The sequence below is a fragment of the Mercenaria mercenaria genome, chromosome 16, assembly GCF_021730395.1.
Source record: "Mercenaria mercenaria strain notata chromosome 16, MADL_Memer_1, whole genome shotgun sequence".
In the NCBI taxonomy this organism is placed as follows: domain Eukaryota; kingdom Metazoa; phylum Mollusca; class Bivalvia; order Venerida; family Veneridae; genus Mercenaria; species Mercenaria mercenaria.
In genome coordinates this window covers 73,564,653-73,585,052 of record NC_069376.1, presented here as the reverse complement: position 1 = coordinate 73,585,052, position 20,400 = coordinate 73,564,653, and the positions used below count along the sequence as shown (strand labels likewise).

Sequence of the window (20,400 nt, the reverse complement as noted above, 5' to 3'; positions counted from 1 at the left end):
TTGCGAACGGACTCCTATTCCAACAGAAACAAAATCATTTAACAAGATAATCTTAAGATAAGATCAATCAAACTTTTTACGCAGTACGGTAATATGTAATTTGAAATACTGAGCACCACAGTGCATACATATCTTCACTTGTAAATATCAAATTACTTGTAGTGTCTGCGTGATACCGTCATGGAAGAAATGATAACTGGGAAAGGATTATTACCAGAATAAGGCGGAAAACCAAACTATTTTAGCTATGTAGACATGAAAGTCAGATATAAACACACAATATGGCAGAAATTAAAGACTAAATTTAAGGCAACCAGGCATATTTACACTAGTCCTTTAGAAGAAACTGCTATAACTATTTATTCATTTTTTACTTAGAGTTAACCCGATACAATTTATGCCATATGGCGACTTTTCCAGCTTTTTATGGCGACGGAAGACCCAAGATGCCCCTGCTAGTATTGTTTCAGACATGGACGAACACCTGGGTAGAACCACTGACCTTCCATAAGCCAGTTGGATGACTTAAAGAATTCTACACAACAAGTGTGGTTTCGAACTCACATCGATGAGGGGTAAGGGATTTGAAGTCAGCGACCTTAAGCACTCGGTCACGGAGGTCCCTAAAACAACATGTTATATGGCAATTATATATACATTAAGTAATAAAGTGTTCTATCTGTTATCCAAAAGAGAGCGAAGCGAACGAAGGTAGAAACATTATGTTTCCCTCAAAACTAAACAAAGAGGGATTGGTTCGTTTCCAAAGACAGATTTTTGGCCCGTATAAAGGCTTTTGATCATTTTTACGAGTTTGTTAGTCTACTTCTCCCAAATACTAGAACATAACATGATGATAGATCAATAGCAAGAAAAGAAAAGACAGACAAGTGTACGGCTGATACAATAGCGAGTGCTGTTTTTCTATACTGCCTATAATTTCTAAATTCTGAAAATAATCGGTACGTCCTATCATTTTCACATTTTAAGCCCCCGCTTTTACTTCTTTCTCGGCCATTGCAATTAGAAATTATACAGTGCAAAGTAAGATGTATTGAAGTTATATTACCTTTGCGGAAACTGAAACTTTCTGTAACAATATACCTTTTATTTTGTCATTTGCTCAAGGCTTCGTTTGCTAGTGTGTCATGAAAAACCCGCAGGCATTGAGAGCATAAATAAACACATGTATGGAGATAGTAAGCTGGATGCCTTTGGTGTATACAAGACTGATTCAAAGACTTGTATTTACCTTGCAACCATTTGTTGGCGGAAAACCGACGCACTTCTGTTTCCGTACTGTCAGTCATTTTAGCGCACGATAAAAATAGCTTCGCCACAGTTAATTTTCAATGTACAGTAATTAAAAAATTTCACTTGACGGATTTTCTTTAAACAGAAAACATTTTCTTTTTTTCTCAAGATCATCCATCTTCCTTCCTTCGTGTACACATATAATCTCAGACTGTCCTCTCCTTTGTTATTGAATTATCTGGTCAATCTCCTATTAGTCCAGTTTTTATGAATAATTTATTCAAGTATGTCAGTTTATTTTTCTTTTTGTAGGAAAATCATAATCTTTTAAAAGTATTTTATATGTAATTAAGCTTTCATCCCCTCCCCATCCCATGGTTATTACCCGCTCTATTAGAAACCACAATGAAAGCGGTCAACGTATTTTGGCGAATAATACACAAAAGATCGGAGACACATAATAAAAAAGTTATTAAAGCATTTTGCTAGGTCGAATTACACTCGAAGTGCAAACTCGTCGTGACAATTCTTGGATAAAATATCTCGTTTTTCACAAAAGCTGAAACATTATGCTGGAAACGCATTGCATTGCTCTGCATACACAAGGTCCTACATAAAAGAAGTGTTGGAAAATAAATACCTCGTTACATTATTTCAAGTGCAGTGTCAATGGTCGCAGAGTAAAATAGTAACGTATCCGCACGGCCAATGATACTGGATATGAAAATATTTTTCTGACAATAACCAGTGGTAAAACAGAAAAAACATGTTCTTAACATTTATCATGCTGGACACGATTGTCTCTGCCTTTGCGACCAGTGTAAATCATGATCAGCCTGCACGTCAGTCAGTATTTTTAGCTCACCTGAGGTGAGTTATTGTGATCGCTTGATGTCCGGCGTTCGTCGTCTGTCTGTCTGTTTGTCGTCTGTCAACATTTAGTTTGTGTATGCGATAGAGGCTGTATTTTTCAACTGATCTTCATGAAATTTGATCAGAATGATTGCCTTGATAAAATCTAGGCCAAGTTCGAAAATGGGTCATCTGGAGTAAAAAACTAGGTCACTAGGTCAAATCAAAGAAAAACCTTGTGTATGCAATAGAGACTGCATTTAACATCAGATATTCATGAAATTTGATCAGAATATTTGTCTGGATGAAATCTAGGACAAGTTTGAATATGGGTTATCTAGGGTCAAAAACTAGGTCACTTGTTCAAATTAAAGAAAAACCTTGTGTACGCAATAGGGGCTGCATTTTACACTAAATATTCATAAAATTTGATCAGAATGATTGCCTTGATGAAATCTAGGTTAGGTTCAAATATGGATTATCTCGGATCTTAAACTAGGTCACTAGGTCAAATCATGAAAAAACCTTGTGTATGCGATAGAGGCTGTATTTTTCAATTGATCTTCATGAAATTTGGTCAGAATGATTGCCTAGATCAAATCAAGGTCAAGTTCGAGTATTGGTTATCTGGGGTCAAAATCTAAGTCACTAGGTCAAATAAAATAAAAACCTTGTGTATGCATTAGAGACTGCATTTTACACCAGATCTTCATGAAATTTGATCAGAATGTTTGTCTGCATGAAATCTAGGAAAAGTTCGAATATGAGTCATCTAGGATCAAAAACTAGGTCACTTGGTCAAATTAAAGAACCTTGTGTACGCAACAGGGGCTGAATTTTACATCAGATATTCATGAAATTTGATCAAAATGTTTGTTTGGATGAAATCTAAGTCAAGTTTGAATATGGGTTATCTAGGGTCAAAAACTAGGTCACTTGTTCAAATTAAAGAAAAACCTTGTGTACGCAATAGGGGCTGCATTTTACACAGAATATTCATAAAATTTAGTCAGAATGATTGTTTTGATTAAATCTGGGTCATCTGGGGTCTAAAACTAGGTCAAACCAAAGAAAAATCTTGTGTATGCGATTGAGGATGTATTTTTCAATTGATCTTCATGAAATTAGTCAGAATGATAGCCTTGATCAAATCTAGGTCAAGTTCGAATTTTGGTCATCTGGGGTCAAAAACTAGGTCACTAGGTCAAATCAAAGAAAGACCTTCTGTATGCAATAGGGACTGCATTTTACATCGGACCTTCATGAAATTAAATCAGAATGGTTGCCTTGATGAAATCTAGGTCATGTTTGAATATGGGTAATCTTGGGTAAAAAACTAGGTCACTAGGTCAAATCATGTGTATGCAACAGGGACTGCATTTGATGCCTGATCATTATGAAATTTGATAAGAATGTTTGTCTGGATGAAATCTAGGTTAAGTTCTAATATGGGTCATCTGGGGTCAAAAACTAGTTCACCTGGTCAAATCAAAGAAAAACCTTTTGTACGCAATAGGGGCTGCATTTTACACTGGATATTCATAAAATTTAGTCAGAATGGCTGCCTTGATGAAATCTAGGTCACGTGGGGCCAAAAAATAGGTCACTAGGTCAGATAAAGAAACAACTTGTTCACACTCAAGAGACCACATTTTTGGTCCAATCTTAATGAAAATTGGTCAGAATATTCGTTTTCATGAATTCACTAGGTCAAACAATGTTTACACTGTTATAGTGTGTTTCTCAGGTGAGCGACCTAGGGCCATCTTGGCCCTCTTGTTTGGTAAGCACCCCTTTTAACAGTTATTGGTACTCCAAATTGAAAGATAGGCAAGTTAATTATAGAAATTTAGCAGGGTAAGGGTTAGTTCGAAAGGTTCTAGAGTTGACTCACACTGCAATCTTACAATCGTATTTTCATACCGTACTCCGAAATAACAAAGCATCTCAAAAGCAACTCATGCACCAGTAGGCGTAGTCTGGTCAGGATCCATGCTGTTCGCTTTTAAAGCCTATTACATTTAGAGAAACTGTTAGCGAACAGCATGGATCCTGACCAGAATGCGCGGATGCGCAGGCTGGTCTGGATCCATGCTGGTCGCAAAGCCACTATGTTGGTTTTCTCATGGCGCAGCTCATTTATCTATGTTGTATCCAGTATCATGTATTTTTGGTATACTTTTTTCTTAAAAGTATCTTGTATTTCATAGGAGCTCAGACAATATAATGGAAATTGATTTTGTCTTTGCTGCTGTAGGCAACAAGGTCCGAAAATAACGAGGTTGTCTGTAGGAAATATAGGTCTAGTGAAATTGTTTTTTTCCTGGTAAAAACTTATTAGTATTCAAACTGAATTTAACAAAAAGTGGTATTCATGTCATATGAATATCAACTACCTCTTTAAAAAAATAGCAGTTATTTGAATGTCAGAGGACTGTGTCGTTCTTATGTATCTATCAACTTTGGTCTAATATTTGTAACAATAAAAATTTACTTTCATTGATTTTCTGTAGGAGTGGTAAATTATTTTGTCACACACAACATTCTATCAATTCTTTATCATTATCACTTAATTCTGACCTGGCAGTCTGCACCCCGTTTGGAAAATTCGGGATTTGGCGAGAAATCCAGAAAATGCTTAACTTCGCCGAATGTGAAACTTGTCTCAAAAAATGTATTCTTTCTCAGAATTTACTCGTTTACTGCAAGTAAGTGGCAACTTCTCCATATGAATCAGAGGTGGAAGAGAAAGGACATCTCGAATCCAAGTCGACTGGTTTACCATCTGCAGCTAATCAGACGAGTATCAAAACTACTAAAATACCAAAACTGTTGTCGATATAAGCATGAAAATACATAAATCATTTATAAAGACTTAACAGAGATTTTTTTTCGGCGACGCCGTCTAAATTCGTTTTCGTCACCTATGCCACGTGACTTCAGTTTGCAAATCAAACTACTTGATAACGCATTATAGATAATTTATCAAAATGGAAGATTTATGCAACACTCTGCCTAAAGGGGTGCTTACCAAATTAATAAATTGCAAACAAAATTAAAAAGAACTAAAAATAATCCTGTTGAAAGCGAAATTAAAGTCCTGGTATTTCGCAATTAAGCGAAACATTTGGTATGTATTTGTTAAGGAAAATATCAACATCTGATCAGACAATGTCGGGACTATCATTACAGTCAAAGTTAACTGTTAAAAGGGGTGCTTACCAAAAGATACTGAATGAATGGCGAACAGTGCAGGCTGACCATGATCTACACTGGTCATAAAAGCAGAAACAGTCGTGTCCAGCATGATAAGGGAAGTTACAACAAGATCTAATTAGAATGATGCATTTTACAAATTTTATTCTAATTTTTAGCAGCAAACGAAATCTTCAGTTAAACTGTCTACAGAATAATACCAATTTTGAATATTGTATTTCTTCTCGCATTATTAGTTTGATGCCCATGTGGATCAAAAAATCAAGTTTTCATTTGCCTTGAGAGAGGCATTGTTTGGCGATTAAAAATTGTTTAAGGTTATTATGAATGTTCAGCTCAAAATAGTTTCTACAGTTTAGAATATGATTAAAACAGCAGTTTTAGAACATCATGATATTTTTACAAAGATTCAGCTATTCAAAATGATAGAGTCGCGTGCGTGTTTGAGTTTTGAACAATATAAACGTAAATCAGGTGTTAAGAGTCCATGAAAAAATCATCAAAGTCTGATAACTTTCTGCCAACAGAAAAAAGTCTACAATTTAAATTTGAATGAAACAATTGTTAAATTTTCATAATATCATTTATTTGGTACAATAAAATATACAGGTCCGTGTACTTAATTTTAGAGCCCATGTTGAACTCATCATAAAATAGATCCACCAGTTTTAAGTTGATTCTATGACCAAATTTGGACTTTTGACATGACAAAATTTTTGTTCGAATATTTATTATTTTCTTTGGAAAGATTCAAGCTGTATCGTACTTTTTCTTCCGAATGCCGGATCCGGGCTTTATTTTATGTTTTACATGTAAATACTTGCGTTATCAATTCCATTTTCAAATAAGCAGGGCTACATTAAAACTAGATTGACATGGCATTAGATTTAGAGAAAAATATCTATGCCATGACCAGATGATAGCAAAATTTCTTTCTGTAAAACATATTTTTGAAAGTTTTAACACAAAGACCAAATGGAGAGAAACAAACATAATACTATACGTTTGATGAAATAATCAACATTGTTTATCTTTCATCCAAATTGAATGTGTGTGTGTGTGTGTGTGTGTGTGTGTGTGTGTGTGTGTGTTTAACGTCTTTTTTAACAATTTTTCAGTCATATAAACGACGGTGTCTACTTGTAGCAGTAAGCACAATGCCCATACTCAATCGAAATACCAAACATGTTCAGTAGATTTTCATGAAACTGACATACATGTATATGTGTTGGACTACAGTGAACAGGAATTGAACTGAATTCTGGGAAAACTAACAGAGTTGGTTTTATTAGTAGAGTAACATGTAATTCCCTTTTCAAAAGCAAACTTAGCTGGACAATCAACTTCGATGCTAAATTCGTCTGTGAAAAGAAATGATACACGATACAAGTCGATTTTGGGCATCATGAAGTTTGCGTCCATGACTTAATGACTCTTTCCTCAACACCTCGAGGTTTTCTTCACTTCTACACGCATGTTGTTATGATTATCAGCTTGCCCTTCCCAGCTAGCAATTTGGTATTAATAAATTATTAGCTTTGGGTCGAGAAATATGCAGGAGTTCTGCAGCGGAAATATTGCGCGACTTTGAGAGCGCAGTAATATATTCCGCCAAAGAATGAGTGCATATTTCCCGATGTAAAGCTAATAATCTTTTTATTCTAAACGTTATAAGTATCTACATAAGGAGATATTTATAATTATACAAATATTATGAATCTGTTGAATAGCTTATATGTACATGACACAGTGACGAAAAACAGCAACGACACGCATTAGAAATGACGTCACATACTTTTTGTATTTTAATGATGTCACATACTTTTGGTATTTTATATTTAATAATTTTGACAAAACGTTTCGAATGCATTAAAGATCTTTTATCATTCAATTAACTAACACTTGTCATTGAAGAGTTGTCATTAGTTTTGGTTGAATATTCACCGTATGTAATTGCTTTAATTAAACAAGAGCTATACGCTTGTTACGAAATTTATCTCATTCTGTTTATGTGTATTTGTTGTAATATTTATGTTGATGAAATACAGCTATTAAGCAACTCTTTAGCAACTCGTAAATATATGTGAACAAAGCTAGGTATTTTAGCAATAACATGAGATTATAGCCCCTTATACTGAATATTTCTCATATATTTATGTTGCTTTATGGAAACAGAATGTAACTGAGACAATGGCCAGTAAGGTCCATTAACAATGATGGATTAAATTAAGCACTTATGTTATAAAAATGTAATTATGCCGTGTATCCATAGTGTTGATCTTCGCATTCTGAACCTTTACTGATGTTCTATACAATTTATCGGCCAGAAAATTTGCTATTCTTAAGCATACTTGACACTTGACAAATTGTTTCTTTCAGACGAAAATAACGTAGGTCGTTGATAAAGAATAGGAAATATCACAACACTCGCAAGTGCATGGGAAAATGGGGAAATAGTGAGACAAAGCTATGTATACGAACACGCATAACAGCGGATATAAATATCTTTTTCCTTTGATTCTTTGCTACATTTTGCTAAAATCTACAGCATATCTTGTGTTGCCATTCAGGTAGCATTGACAAAACATCAAAGTATAATTAAACGAAAACTAGCCATGCCTGAATTATGATGACAATGGTTTGTGTAAAAACCACATGTAATCATGTGACATAATAATATTATGTCGTTGTTGCGTCATAAGTTATATGAGTACTACATTTCTTTTTATAATCTAGAGTATAAATGATTTCATAAGAATATGCGTGTTAAAAATGTTGACATATTTTATAGTATGTAGTCAGAAGCATTTAGCTGGCTTATCCTTTATCGATGTTGAAGCTAAATGCGTGTGCAGCTTCATATTTGTTTGTCATTTATCCAAGAAGCAATCAGATGCGAGTAGAATTTGACCGCTAGCTCTTTCATTTTGCAATATATAGAGTGTTGCACATTTCATTATCTGTTAATAACAGATTTAATCAAACCGTGTCTTTTTTCTGTTGCTTGGTTACGTTATATGGATCGAAAGGATTTTCTTATAGATCTCATTAACAATCGTCAGAGCAATCCTCTGGATTTTTACACTGATAATATTGTCCACCATTATCATAAACTTTGAACATTTACAATTCAATTCCATTCAAAACTATTTGACGACGGTTTCACAAACGTCTCATTTGCGATATTGACGTTGTTGCATGACGTTAATATCAGAACGCGCGGACGTTCCGGTTACCCATGTGCACTATGACTGTGATGAGTGAGACGTGACTGTGTTTGTTGTTCAAACCACGGTAGACGTAATGACTGATTTCAATTTATAGTGATATACTAGTAGATTCAACCGACTTTAATAAGATATAATACACTCACTCGTAAAGCGGTAAACGCCGTAAATGAGATCGAGGCTTTTAGTTTATGCGACGTATAGTATGATTTAGTTTGCGATTAAGGTAGTTCTGCACGTTTGATAAGCCGGAAGTGATGTCGTAACGTCATTTATCCGGAAAACGTAGAATAAAGCCTGGAATCAGCGAACGGAAATGAAAATCATTTTATGAATTAATTGCAACCTGTGAGTAAATCTATTTCAATGGCACTGTTACTAATTTTCTAAAGTTAAAATATGATATTAAAACATCTGACAAGTTAAATAATTCAAAATAATGTCTTAAAATTAGCGTGTATGTGCGGTTCACTTTAGTCATTATCAAATATCTCAAAAATAAGCACTCGGACCTATACATTGTATTTCACCACATTATAGGCCATATGTTTATTTATAACTTTCAGAGGTTTCACTAAAGTCTACATTGTAGAAAAATTTCTATTTTCGAAAATGTTATGAACGTTATGATTGTCTCATAGACTCCCATTATGAAAAAAATGCGTGCGGTCCAAATTTTTAAAATCTGTCCAGCAAAAAATCTAGCACACGATCCTATATTTTTTATTTACTTAATTTTCTAAGTGTATTCTAAAGTTTTGAAAAATCAGGGTTTAATCAAATTCTACATTGTAGAAAAAAATTCAATCCCAACGTGCAGAACTACTTTAAGATAATTTATGTAAAGATTTCGTAATCACATTTGTGTGTATAAACAGTACAGCGCGTTAGGTTGAAAATACCGCACACTGATAATTGTAAGTGGCACAGATACGACACAAATAAAACATGATTATTTTATTAATTTATTTTTATAAAATTTTATACAATTTTGCGTTGTAATCTAATAAGTGTAATAAAAAATCCTTATCGCATCTCATGAAGAGGTCTGGTCACAGTTCATTTAGATTCGAAAGGACATGGTAGAGCGTTATTGCAATGCAGGTTGCTCAAACACTGATATAATGTTTACTAACGTTGTGAAGGCGTTCTTAATGAAATGACAGGAAGAAAACATCGATAAATCATTTGTTTGTAAAATGGAAATAAAGCGTTCAATTCATTCTCATACAGCACTGAATTGGGCAATAAAATACATTCAAAGCTCGCAGCCTTGTTCATTTTCCCACTTAATTGGTAGCCCTGCAGAATGAAAAATTGTTCGTAAATATTTAAGACAGAAGGAAAAGAATATATTTATATAATAATACACATCATCAGAGAAATGACATAAATGTTTTATACTATTTTGTGCGGACGTATTTCTCATTAATGCGCGCGTATTCGCTATTACGTTCACACTAATCTTAATATAAGTAGTCGTGCAACAGTTTCTTTTAATGGCACATTTTAATCATTATAATTATTTTTATTTGTAAGTTAATATATTTTATGACAAAGGATATTGCAAACATGCTCACAATCTTCAGTGGGACATTCCTTCAAATGTTCTTCACAAATCATTTATCAAACATAGATTATCAGAAACCATGCATAAGTATTGTCTAAGATATTTTTTGTATGAGAACGGTATAAAATACAAGAAATTCACTCTATTTTATATCACATATTTTTTTTGATTTTATATCACATATTTTTTGCGTGACTAACACAAACAAAGTACATTTTCATAAGGTAAGGCCAAAAAGGTCAAGTTTTTTTTTTTAAATTCATAATAGATACATATATCTGGAAGCTTTTCCCTTAAAGCAGTTTCAATATCTCATCCTGTCTGCTAACATCTACCATTTTACAGCCACTGTAACCAATACAAGCTTTTGGAAAGAAAAAACAGTTATAGTATAATTGCAGAAACTTGGTTAATCATAGAAAAATGACAGAGAAACTTGGTTAATCATAGACAGATTACAGAAACTTGATTACCGAAACTTGGTTAATCATAGAAAGAGATTATAGAAACTTGGTTAATCATAGAAAGATTATAGAAACTTGGTTAATCAGAAAGATTACAGAGAAACTTGGTTAATCATAGACAGATTACAGAAACTTGATTACAGCAACTTGGTACATCATAAAAAGAGATTACAGAAACTTGGTTAATCATAGAAAGATTACAGAAACTTGGTTAATCATAGAAAGAGATTACAGAAACTTGGTTAATCATAGAAAGATTACAGAGAAACTTGGTTAATTATTATTATTATTATTATTATTATTATACCAGATTTATATAGCGCCCTTTTCGTGATAAATTTCACGTTCAAAGGCGCTTTACATAGTTCAAATGCAGCCACACAGGGCGCATAATTCATCCTCTACTAGTACAGACACAGAGCGATCTGACCAGAGATACAGAGTGAGACAAAGCCCCCAGGACAGAGAGATCAGAAATCAGATACAGGCTTGTCCGGCTAACTTAGCCTAGCTCGTTGCGAATAGACAGCCTGGTTCTTTAACGTGCCCAGTGTATAGCACTGATACACGCAAGGATTGCCTGGGTTCCTGACCAGTACACCTCTAGTTGGGTGGGAAACACTGAAAAGCGTTTCTGAAAATTCCCGAGTAGCTGCCGGGGATCGAACCCCCGACCTCAGGATTGGATGCCAGTGTGCAAACCACTGAGCTATCCGTCCACCCCATATACAGATTACAGAAGCTTGATTAATCATAGAAAGATATTACAGAAACTTGGGTAATCGTAGAAATATTACAGAAACTTGGTTAATCATAGAAAGAGATTACAGAAACTTGGTTAATCATAGAACGAGATTACAGAAACTTGGTTAATCATAGAAAGATTACAGAGAAACTTGGTTAATCATAGACAGATTACAGAAACTTGGTTAATCATAGAAAGAGATTACAGAAACTTGGTTAATCATAGAACGAGATTACAGAAACTTGGTTAATCATAGAAAGATTACAGAGAAACTTGGTTAATCATAGACAGATTACAGAAACTTTATTACAGACACTTGGTTAATTATAGAAAGAGATTACAGAAACTTGGTTAATCATAGAAAGAAATTACAGAAACTTGGTTAATCATAGAAATATTACAGAAACTTGGTTAATCATAGAAAGAGATTACAGAAACTTAGTAAATCATAGAAAGATTACAGAAACTTGGTTAATTACGTACAACTAACGCTTGTTCCTATAACATTCTCTCTCTGTCCATCTCCTCCATCTCCCTCCTCTCTCTGTGTCCATCTCCCCTCCTCTCTCTGTGTCTATCTCCCCTCCTCTCTCTCTGTGTCTATCCCCCCCCCATCCCCCTCCTCTCTCTGTGTCCATCTCTCCCATCCCCCCTCCTCTCTCTGTGTGTTTATCTCCCCCATCTCCCCTCCCCTCCTCTCTCTCTGTCTATCTCCCCATCCCCACTCTCTCTCTCTATCTGTCTATCTCCCCAATCCCCTCTCTCTCTCTGTCCATCTCCTCCATCCTCCTCCTCTCTGTGTGTCTATCTCCCCCATCCCCCACCCTCTCTCTCCTTTTTTGTAATTGTCCTAAATTCAGAATAATGTAGAAAATAATCTTTTTTTAAATGAATGGCGCAAATTAGTATATAACGAAACTTCAGTCATAAATGGGACGACATAAACAACTTTTTATTTAAAAGCTACTGTAGAAATGGCAATTTTACAGTCATTTAGCACTGCCCTGTTTTTTGTTTTGTTTTTGCAAATTATCTCCGAAATTGAAGTTTTCATAAGAACCAAGAAAATATCCAGCTATGATAATTTAAACACGGTCGATACCACTATAACTGTCATTCTTACTTTTAGATAACACAACTTACGTTCAATAGTCTATAAGAAAACATCAAATTAGAATTAATGTTCTTCGACATTTCTTATTACGTCAATAGGAAGACTTTTATGGTGAAATTGTGAAGAACACTGGAAGTTTTAATTTGCCTTCAGAGAGGCATGGTCTGAAGATTTTAAACTTAATTAAACCAGTATGACTGAAAATTTAGAGGAAAACAGTCAAAACACAGCGGACTTTTAGCAGGAAGGTTCAATGTACTTACATGAACTTCTATTATAAATAACATTTTGTTATTACTTTTACTGTACAGAATAAAGCTTTCCTTTACTCTTATCTACTGCACCTTTACTAAATGTAATCATTATGTTACATTTGTTAAACACAGTCCTTCACAATTTTTTTTTAAATGAAGTATGAAATGAAAATTGGATTATAAAATTTGGTATTATTTGCATTTCTTATTCAACGATTATCAGTGTCGAGTATTAAGCTCGTTTAGGCCTTAATACTTATATCACTTTGAATATTGTACTGATTCTTCTTGTCCATCTATTGATACAATATTCTCTTTTTCAATACCTTTCATGCAAAACAAGAGAGAAAGAAACAGGACAGAACAGAACTCTAAAATAGACCAGAAATGATAAGGCAATGTCCATTATTGTCCATCATTGTCCATCAACGATGATGGATTACATTAGAAGCTTTTACAATAATAATGTAATTACCACAAGTAACAGCTGTTTGATTGATCTACGTATTGAGAAACTTTCCCCGTGCTGTGTATAATTTATTAGCAGGAAAATACTCTAGAAAATTTCGTATTTAACAGATTGCATCGTTCGGACCGCAGTGACGGAGGATAAAGCTTAGGGAGATGGCAGAGAATACGTCAGGAAACATTAAGGACATGATTATACTTGAATATTTTGATGATAAGATGCTCAGATAGCATTATAAGCGTTTAGTTTTCTTAAATGTAGACATTTTCTTATTCAGCACAAATACGTTTCAGATATTCATTTAGGTAAGGAACCGTCATGGTTGAAAGTCAAACTACAGTAAGTTTCTGTAATGAATTATTTATTTTCCGTGTCTTTAAGTCGTAATTTTTGACCGACATGTAATACAACGTTGTGAGCGAAATAGTTCCTTTAAGCTTACCTTCTAAAGTCTGATAAAATGTCAATGACATTAATGTTATTACGAGTACAACCTATTCCCAGTAGATTATGAAATGTTATAGAGAATTAAAGAATTGATAAAAAAACTGAGTGTAAGTATTGATTTTTCACACCAATGATAACAAAATATTTATGTGAAATGATATTACCTCATATTGTTTTTCGCACACTGGAAAGAACTACTTTTTTGTAAACCATTATTTGTCCTGTGCAAGGTAAACTGAACGGTAATTTATCCGCAACACAACAAGTTCGCAGTAGATTCACTATATCTCATTAAAATGTAAGTATATCAACGAATTATTGATTTCATTATATATATATAAATTTAGATTATTTTATAGATTAGTACTACCATTTTTGACAGCTAAAATAATTTGAATGTAAAATGATTGTCAAATACATTCATACTGTATGTTCGAGCAGAGGTCTTATACTTTGATATGCAAAGACTTCAGCACGGCATATAAGTAATTTATTCACAAAACGAAAATATATATTTATAATAAATGAACAAATTAAATTGCCTGTAAATGGGGAAATATTCGCGGTGCTTTATTTTTTCCGAATTCATTTCATGTGTAAATTAAAAAAAAAAACGTGAATATTTTTTCTCCTGTTTCCGTCATTTACTCTAATCGACCGTTCCGTATGTCCATCCGAAATTATATAATGTTTCCCATTTTTAAAGTAATATGTTAATGTAAAATATTGTAAGTCATAGCCTATGACTTTTTTAACGAACCAGTCAAATGTAAGAACCTAAATTTATTTTGCTTTCTAATGTTAACCTAAGCATAATGATTTTATTTAACTGATTACACAACTGCATTCATAATGCAGATCACATACTGTTAGACGTATACACGACGTTTATAGTTAATGAACATGAATTCCTGCCATTTTTTATGCCTCTAAGACTGATTCTTTTGACAAGTACAGTTTGTTCCATGTTTTCAATCCACTTTGCAAAATTAAACGGCTGTAATGGATCAGTCATTATAGTTCCCACTTTTCCTTCAATTTCCAGGAGTCCTTAACAATAATTCATCATTGGCTATCTTTGCTGGAGCAGATAAAACAGTACGCAATTTTACAAAACTTGCTAATGACGGAGTTGTCATAGACATGTTGATACAATCCAAACTACCTATGTGACGAATTTGTTTGTGTGAAAATTACGGTTCAACTATCTAATAAAATCTGTACGTCCGAGACCTAAGGTACTTTCTTTATGATGAAAATCAAGGGGAAAAAATTGAGCGAAATTCAATAAAAATACAAGTATATATACAACCAAAATTAAATCCTCCGGACATTACAGGGGAGGGATTAATTCACTGAATGCCTTAAAAGAAAATCCTAAATATATTTAGTCAGTATAAATAAACAATATTCCCGATGCTTTAATCGCAAAAATTTCTTTGGAATATTCCAGAAATCATCTCAAATTTCTGGCCATTTTTAGTGCTCATACATTCTCGAAATTGGCCGTTGGGCGTGAAATCGCGAAATTTTCGTCACGCGGTGTCACATAGCTCCAAAAGTAAATTTGAGTATAGATAAGGGTACCTCTAGCACTTTTCCTATATTTATTTGTTTTACTTAGTCTTTTAACGTACCTATATAATAATGCTTGAACAAAATGTATTTTATCCGTCGGGCAAAATGTCTTCTTCGGTAGATATACATCATTCCTGTGAAAAAACTGTTTCCCAAAGGGAAGGTTAATCATTGAAAGACAATATCTCTTTCAGTTGATAATCAATTGTTATTATACTGGAATAATTAACAATGTGGATCAGCTAACGTTGACCTTTCATTTGATATCCATTTTATTTCACAGCCTTCGTAGACATGAGTGAGTCGTATGGATTTCTAGACAATTCTGTGCAATTAAAGCTATATCAGGCCAGTTCCGTAGTCATTTCCTTTATTTTGTACTCTCGAAAATATAGCCGGCGGCAATTACTAAGCACTAGTATATCTCCTGTAACTTTGGATCAAAATATAAGTGTGTCCGAGAATCGAAGTTCGTACGTATATCTTTATTTCTTATTACATGCTCTACGTGTTCGTGTTTAAGTTTGCATTTCGGCAGTTTTCACACGTTCTTATATAAACGATATTTCTTCTGACAGTGTTACATGCTCTTCTACAAATCTGTTCTTCAAATGGCAGTTTTACATGCTCGCATTTAAGTTTGTACTGCTTACAGATCTGTATTTCTTACGGCAGTCCTCATATACAAAGTTATTCTTCAAAAGGGTGTGCTTTTTTTGTTTGATTACAGCAGTGCTACATACTCGTAAACAAATCTGTATTTTAAAAGGTAGTGCGACAAACTTTTATTATAATAAAAAAGTCAAAAACCTTTTATTTCACTCATTTCATAAATACATGGATCAATGAGGTAACTTAAATATGTTTAAATCTGTATTTCTTACGGCACTGCTGCAAACATGTCGTTGCAGCTATTTCGCTTTTGCTTTTAAATACCAACGAATTTTGATACTTAAACGTGAAATATAAATTTATTAATTTATGGATTGTCTACCTTAGTAATAAGGTCGATATCATAATATTAAATAAATTCCAGTTTTAATGTCTGTGATATAATAATGTCATACCAAATTGGAAGTATGTTAAGCGTCCTGGAGAGGGCACGTCGTCCAAGGTCTGACCGAGAAAAGCCTATGAAAATTAAAGAAAAAAAAACCAAACAAACAAACGACAGAAATGTGAAAGAATAATGTATGCATCAAGCCATTAAATATTTTTCCAAATTCAAATTTATTATAAGTTAACGTCATTGTCACTTGACAAAAACTAATAGAATTTATATGCTTTCAATACATCTGTTGTGTGGACTTGGCTATAACTTTAATGTTTAAAAAGGGTAATACTATGTGATAATATTGTTTCATAGTGTTTCATTTGTGTAAAGAAAAAAGTCGCATATAAAAACGATAAAATTTCATGCACATTGTGTTTTGTGGTAGATAGAATTGATAACTGATGGCACAATAATGTACGACCGTATGTACCTATCCATAGATTTGCTGTTCAAACTTACTTATTATAAATTATTACTAAAACGTTTTACCAACGATTTTCACTGTCAATTGACACTTCTACAATAAGAAAAAACAGTGAAATGTTAACATTTATTAAGTATTACATTTACTAGGCAGTGGTTGAATAAACCAATAATGTGCGTGCACTTGTTAGAATTTGTAAGCAATTAGATATAGATGTAAAAAGCTGATATATTATTGCAACGGGGAATAATCCCCTTTCATTGAGCAATGGTTCCGTAATATTTCCCTTTATGAGCGAAAAGTTACTTTTAAGTCAACTATAAATACAATGTCTTTTAGATGATATAGTAGATCGATCATATTTGATAATTCTTTGAAAGCAACACCTGCACCAAGTGTATTATGAATTATTGAAAAAGTTTAGTGTGTACTTTGTATCTTATCTGTGAACATTCTATCTTTACGTGATCTTAACCAAGAGAATTATTTCATGTTACAATTGCACTGTCACTGTTTATCTTTTATATCTAGGCTGTCTTAGAGTTTCCTTTCCTACTCCAAACCAATGAATATATCAGGCACATGAAAACTGCCTTACGTGTAAACGGGCCATAATAATCATGTACTGAGTAAACAGCAAATTAAATTAACTATCCGGACTCCCAGCTGAATTATTTATGGACATTTTTATAGCAGATAATTTGTCTTTTCAAGCTACAATGTATTTAACTAGGCCTTTTACTAGTCGGATCGAGATTCGAAATATATGATATCTAGTTACATACAGATCAAAACTTAAGAACATTTAATTAGAAAGCAATAACGAAAATGTTGCACATGTTATAAGTACCATAATATAAATAAGAGACATCCGCAGGTAGATGTATTCATACGGCATTGCACATGGAACCTTCAATGATGCACAGAGTGCAATTCCATGAAAAGCGGCGTATGGACACCAAATAAAATAATGGTTAGTTCGAGACCATATTACATTAAATAATATTTCATGATCTTACGAATGATATTGGAAAGGAAATACAATTAAACTTTGTTCATCTTTTAAGTTAGATAAAGGATTGGAATAGTATAGATTGCCTTTTAGTTTTGTTCGGTGCAGTTTTCAGTTGAATCAAATGATAATCAATTTTGCTATGGGGTATTGTCATAATCGCTAGCAATAAAAGGTAGTTTGATTTTCCAACTGATTTGACGCATATTCTTTTGTTTGGATGGCTTATACAATGTAGTTTAATGATCAAACGTTGAACTATATCTGTGTAGATCTTATGAAGGTTTTACTTTGGGAATTATTTGACAAATATGCTTTTGAACTCGCCTTTTTAGAAAAGACATTGGCTCTAAACGTAGGGTATCTCGTAGTTTGGGGATATATGAGTCTCCGTAGGAAAATACTTTGTAGTAAAAACAGTCATACCTACGTGATTTGATTTTTTTTTTGATTTTTAGAACTGTTCTTTTCTGCATGTTATCTTAATACACGCACAAAAAGGTCATAATGCCTTCACTTTAGCTGAAACACCGAGTCAGTGCCAACGAGAGGGTGAAAACCCATTTAATTAAAAATATAAAAGGAATTTTAAGCAAAAAACATGTTTGCAAAATACAGATCCAGTTGCAAAACTTTTTGAACACCTCTCGAACGTCCTAAAACCAAATATTCAGTATACTTTACATTTTATGGAACAAATATAAAAAAATAATATGGTACGTTCAGCTGTAAATTGCTATCAATTTGACAGCACATATCATAAGAAATAAGTTGGGGAATAGTTTAAATCGTAGGAACATATATAGTAGAAATACGACAGAACAATATCAAGATATGCATACCTAATATCAGCACTTCTGAACTTGAGTTTTATCAATTCGCAACACAAGACAATATTTAAGAAGCTAAGTATTTAAACTTACTGAGGGTACTTCTGAACTACCAAGTTTCATCATCTGTATTGTCTTTAGTGTTGGCTTTCTAGATTTAAAATCTAGCGGCACAACACTTGGTGCTGAACAGCGTCGCTTTGAGTTCCTTCCGCGCCGAAAGTCATCCGCTGATGGTTCCGGTGCGTCAACTGTTGTCCAGTTCGCATTATCCTCTTTCACAGATTTTTGCCAACACAGAGACCGTGCTTTTGCCGAGGAAGACTTTAAATTAGATTTCAACGGTGAGTTGAAAGAGAAAAATGATGTCTTAGATGACGATTTTTCCATAATTGTTCAATACTGCAGTTTAAATTACTAAGAATGTATGAGAGTTGCGTAAGTCATCGGTTACTTTTTGTTGTATTATATCTCATGTACTTTGTTGATGTTCTTAGACAAGCTTCAATCTGCTGATAAAAATACATAGTAATTATACTGTAATGAAAACTATCCAGTAATGTTTCCTTTTTTTGAGAAAATATATGCTTTAAAACAAATCTTTTGAGAAAAGAAAAATTAATTAAACATTTACGATTTAATCCTTGCTGGAGAAAAAGTCCACGTAACTAATAAAGTCTAGCTCGTGCGAGTAACTTATTTGAGACAGTTGGATCGATAAAGTTGCGTTTGATTAAGAAGATGGTTCCACAGAGCCATGGGAGAAATATAATTCTTCAGCGTTACCAAATATAGAAATAGGGCGAAGAAATCCGATATGTATCGCCCGTTATCCAATCATCGAAGAGTTCTCCAGGCGTCATATATCATGGACGTATAACCAAGTAATTGCAAATTTGCAAAGTAAGCACAGTAACTATAAACATTAAAATTTCATTATATTATATATATCAGGGCACATGGCCGTGTATTGAACTTTAGTTATTGTATCTTGATGTTTCCTTCAAATAAAGTGATATCATATCCGTGAGCTATTTTCTATTTGTATTTCGGCAACTATTGAAACAGCAACCTGGTATATTGTTTACGGGAAAACGTACTTATAGTGAAACAATCAGATTAACACAAATATGATATAGGACGATTACTAAAAACGTAGTTTTCTTTTTTTTTTATTGTTTTTTTTTTTTTTTTTGTTATTTAAGCACCCACTTGAATATTCGTACCATTCATATTTACAAACGAAACAAAACAAACAAAAATTTAGACTAAATCAATGTCCAGAACATCTATTCAATATATACTGTAAATGAATGTCGGTATAGAGAGGGTATTACATGAACGATTTTACTAAAGACTTCTACGTGATTGTACTTGCCAGAAGATATTTTTAAACGTTGTACCCAGCTGGTCAGTGTCCTTAATTTGTAAGTATTCCGTTATCTCTGTTTACCGTCGACTTTGTGGAAAACTTCACTAACTAGCTAATCCTTCACCCCGATTAACTAGTCAATTGTTTCCATTCGCCAGGTAATTCACGAAAGATTTCAGTAAATCGGTAGTCAGTGGCCCCGGATACCTTGTCCGTTGTTTTTATCTAGTAATTTGAGGCAAACTGCAGTCCCCGAGTAACTAATCTGTCGTCCCTGTTTGTCAAGTAATTCGGGAGAAAATTGCAATTACTCGGCGGTCAATGGCCCAGGAAAACTAGTTCGGTATCTGTCTATCGAGGACGTCGTGGAAAATTGCAGTTACTGACTGGTCCTTCTTCACACAGAACTAGTCCATCGTCTCAAAATGACTTATTCTGTCGTCACGGTAATTCGGAGAAAACTCCAACAACTCGGTGGTCAATGTCTCCGAATAATAAGTCCGTCCTCTCTGTTTATC

General features: G+C 33.7%; 1 protein-coding gene across 1 annotated transcript in view; it reads right to left on the bottom strand.

Moving 5' to 3' along the window:
• Positions 1 to 19,248, bottom strand: part of LOC123541111 (uncharacterized) — a 166,188-nt gene extending 146,940 nt beyond the window's left edge. Inside the window, exon 1 of the mRNA XM_053526038.1 lies at positions 18,604 to 19,248. Within this exon, the coding sequence (XP_053382013.1) occupies positions 18,604 to 18,900 (297 nt within the window). The 5' untranslated portion in view covers positions 18,901 to 19,248. The remainder of the gene's footprint in view (positions 1 to 18,603) is intronic.
• Between the last annotated feature and the right edge of the window lie 1,152 nt (positions 19,249 to 20,400).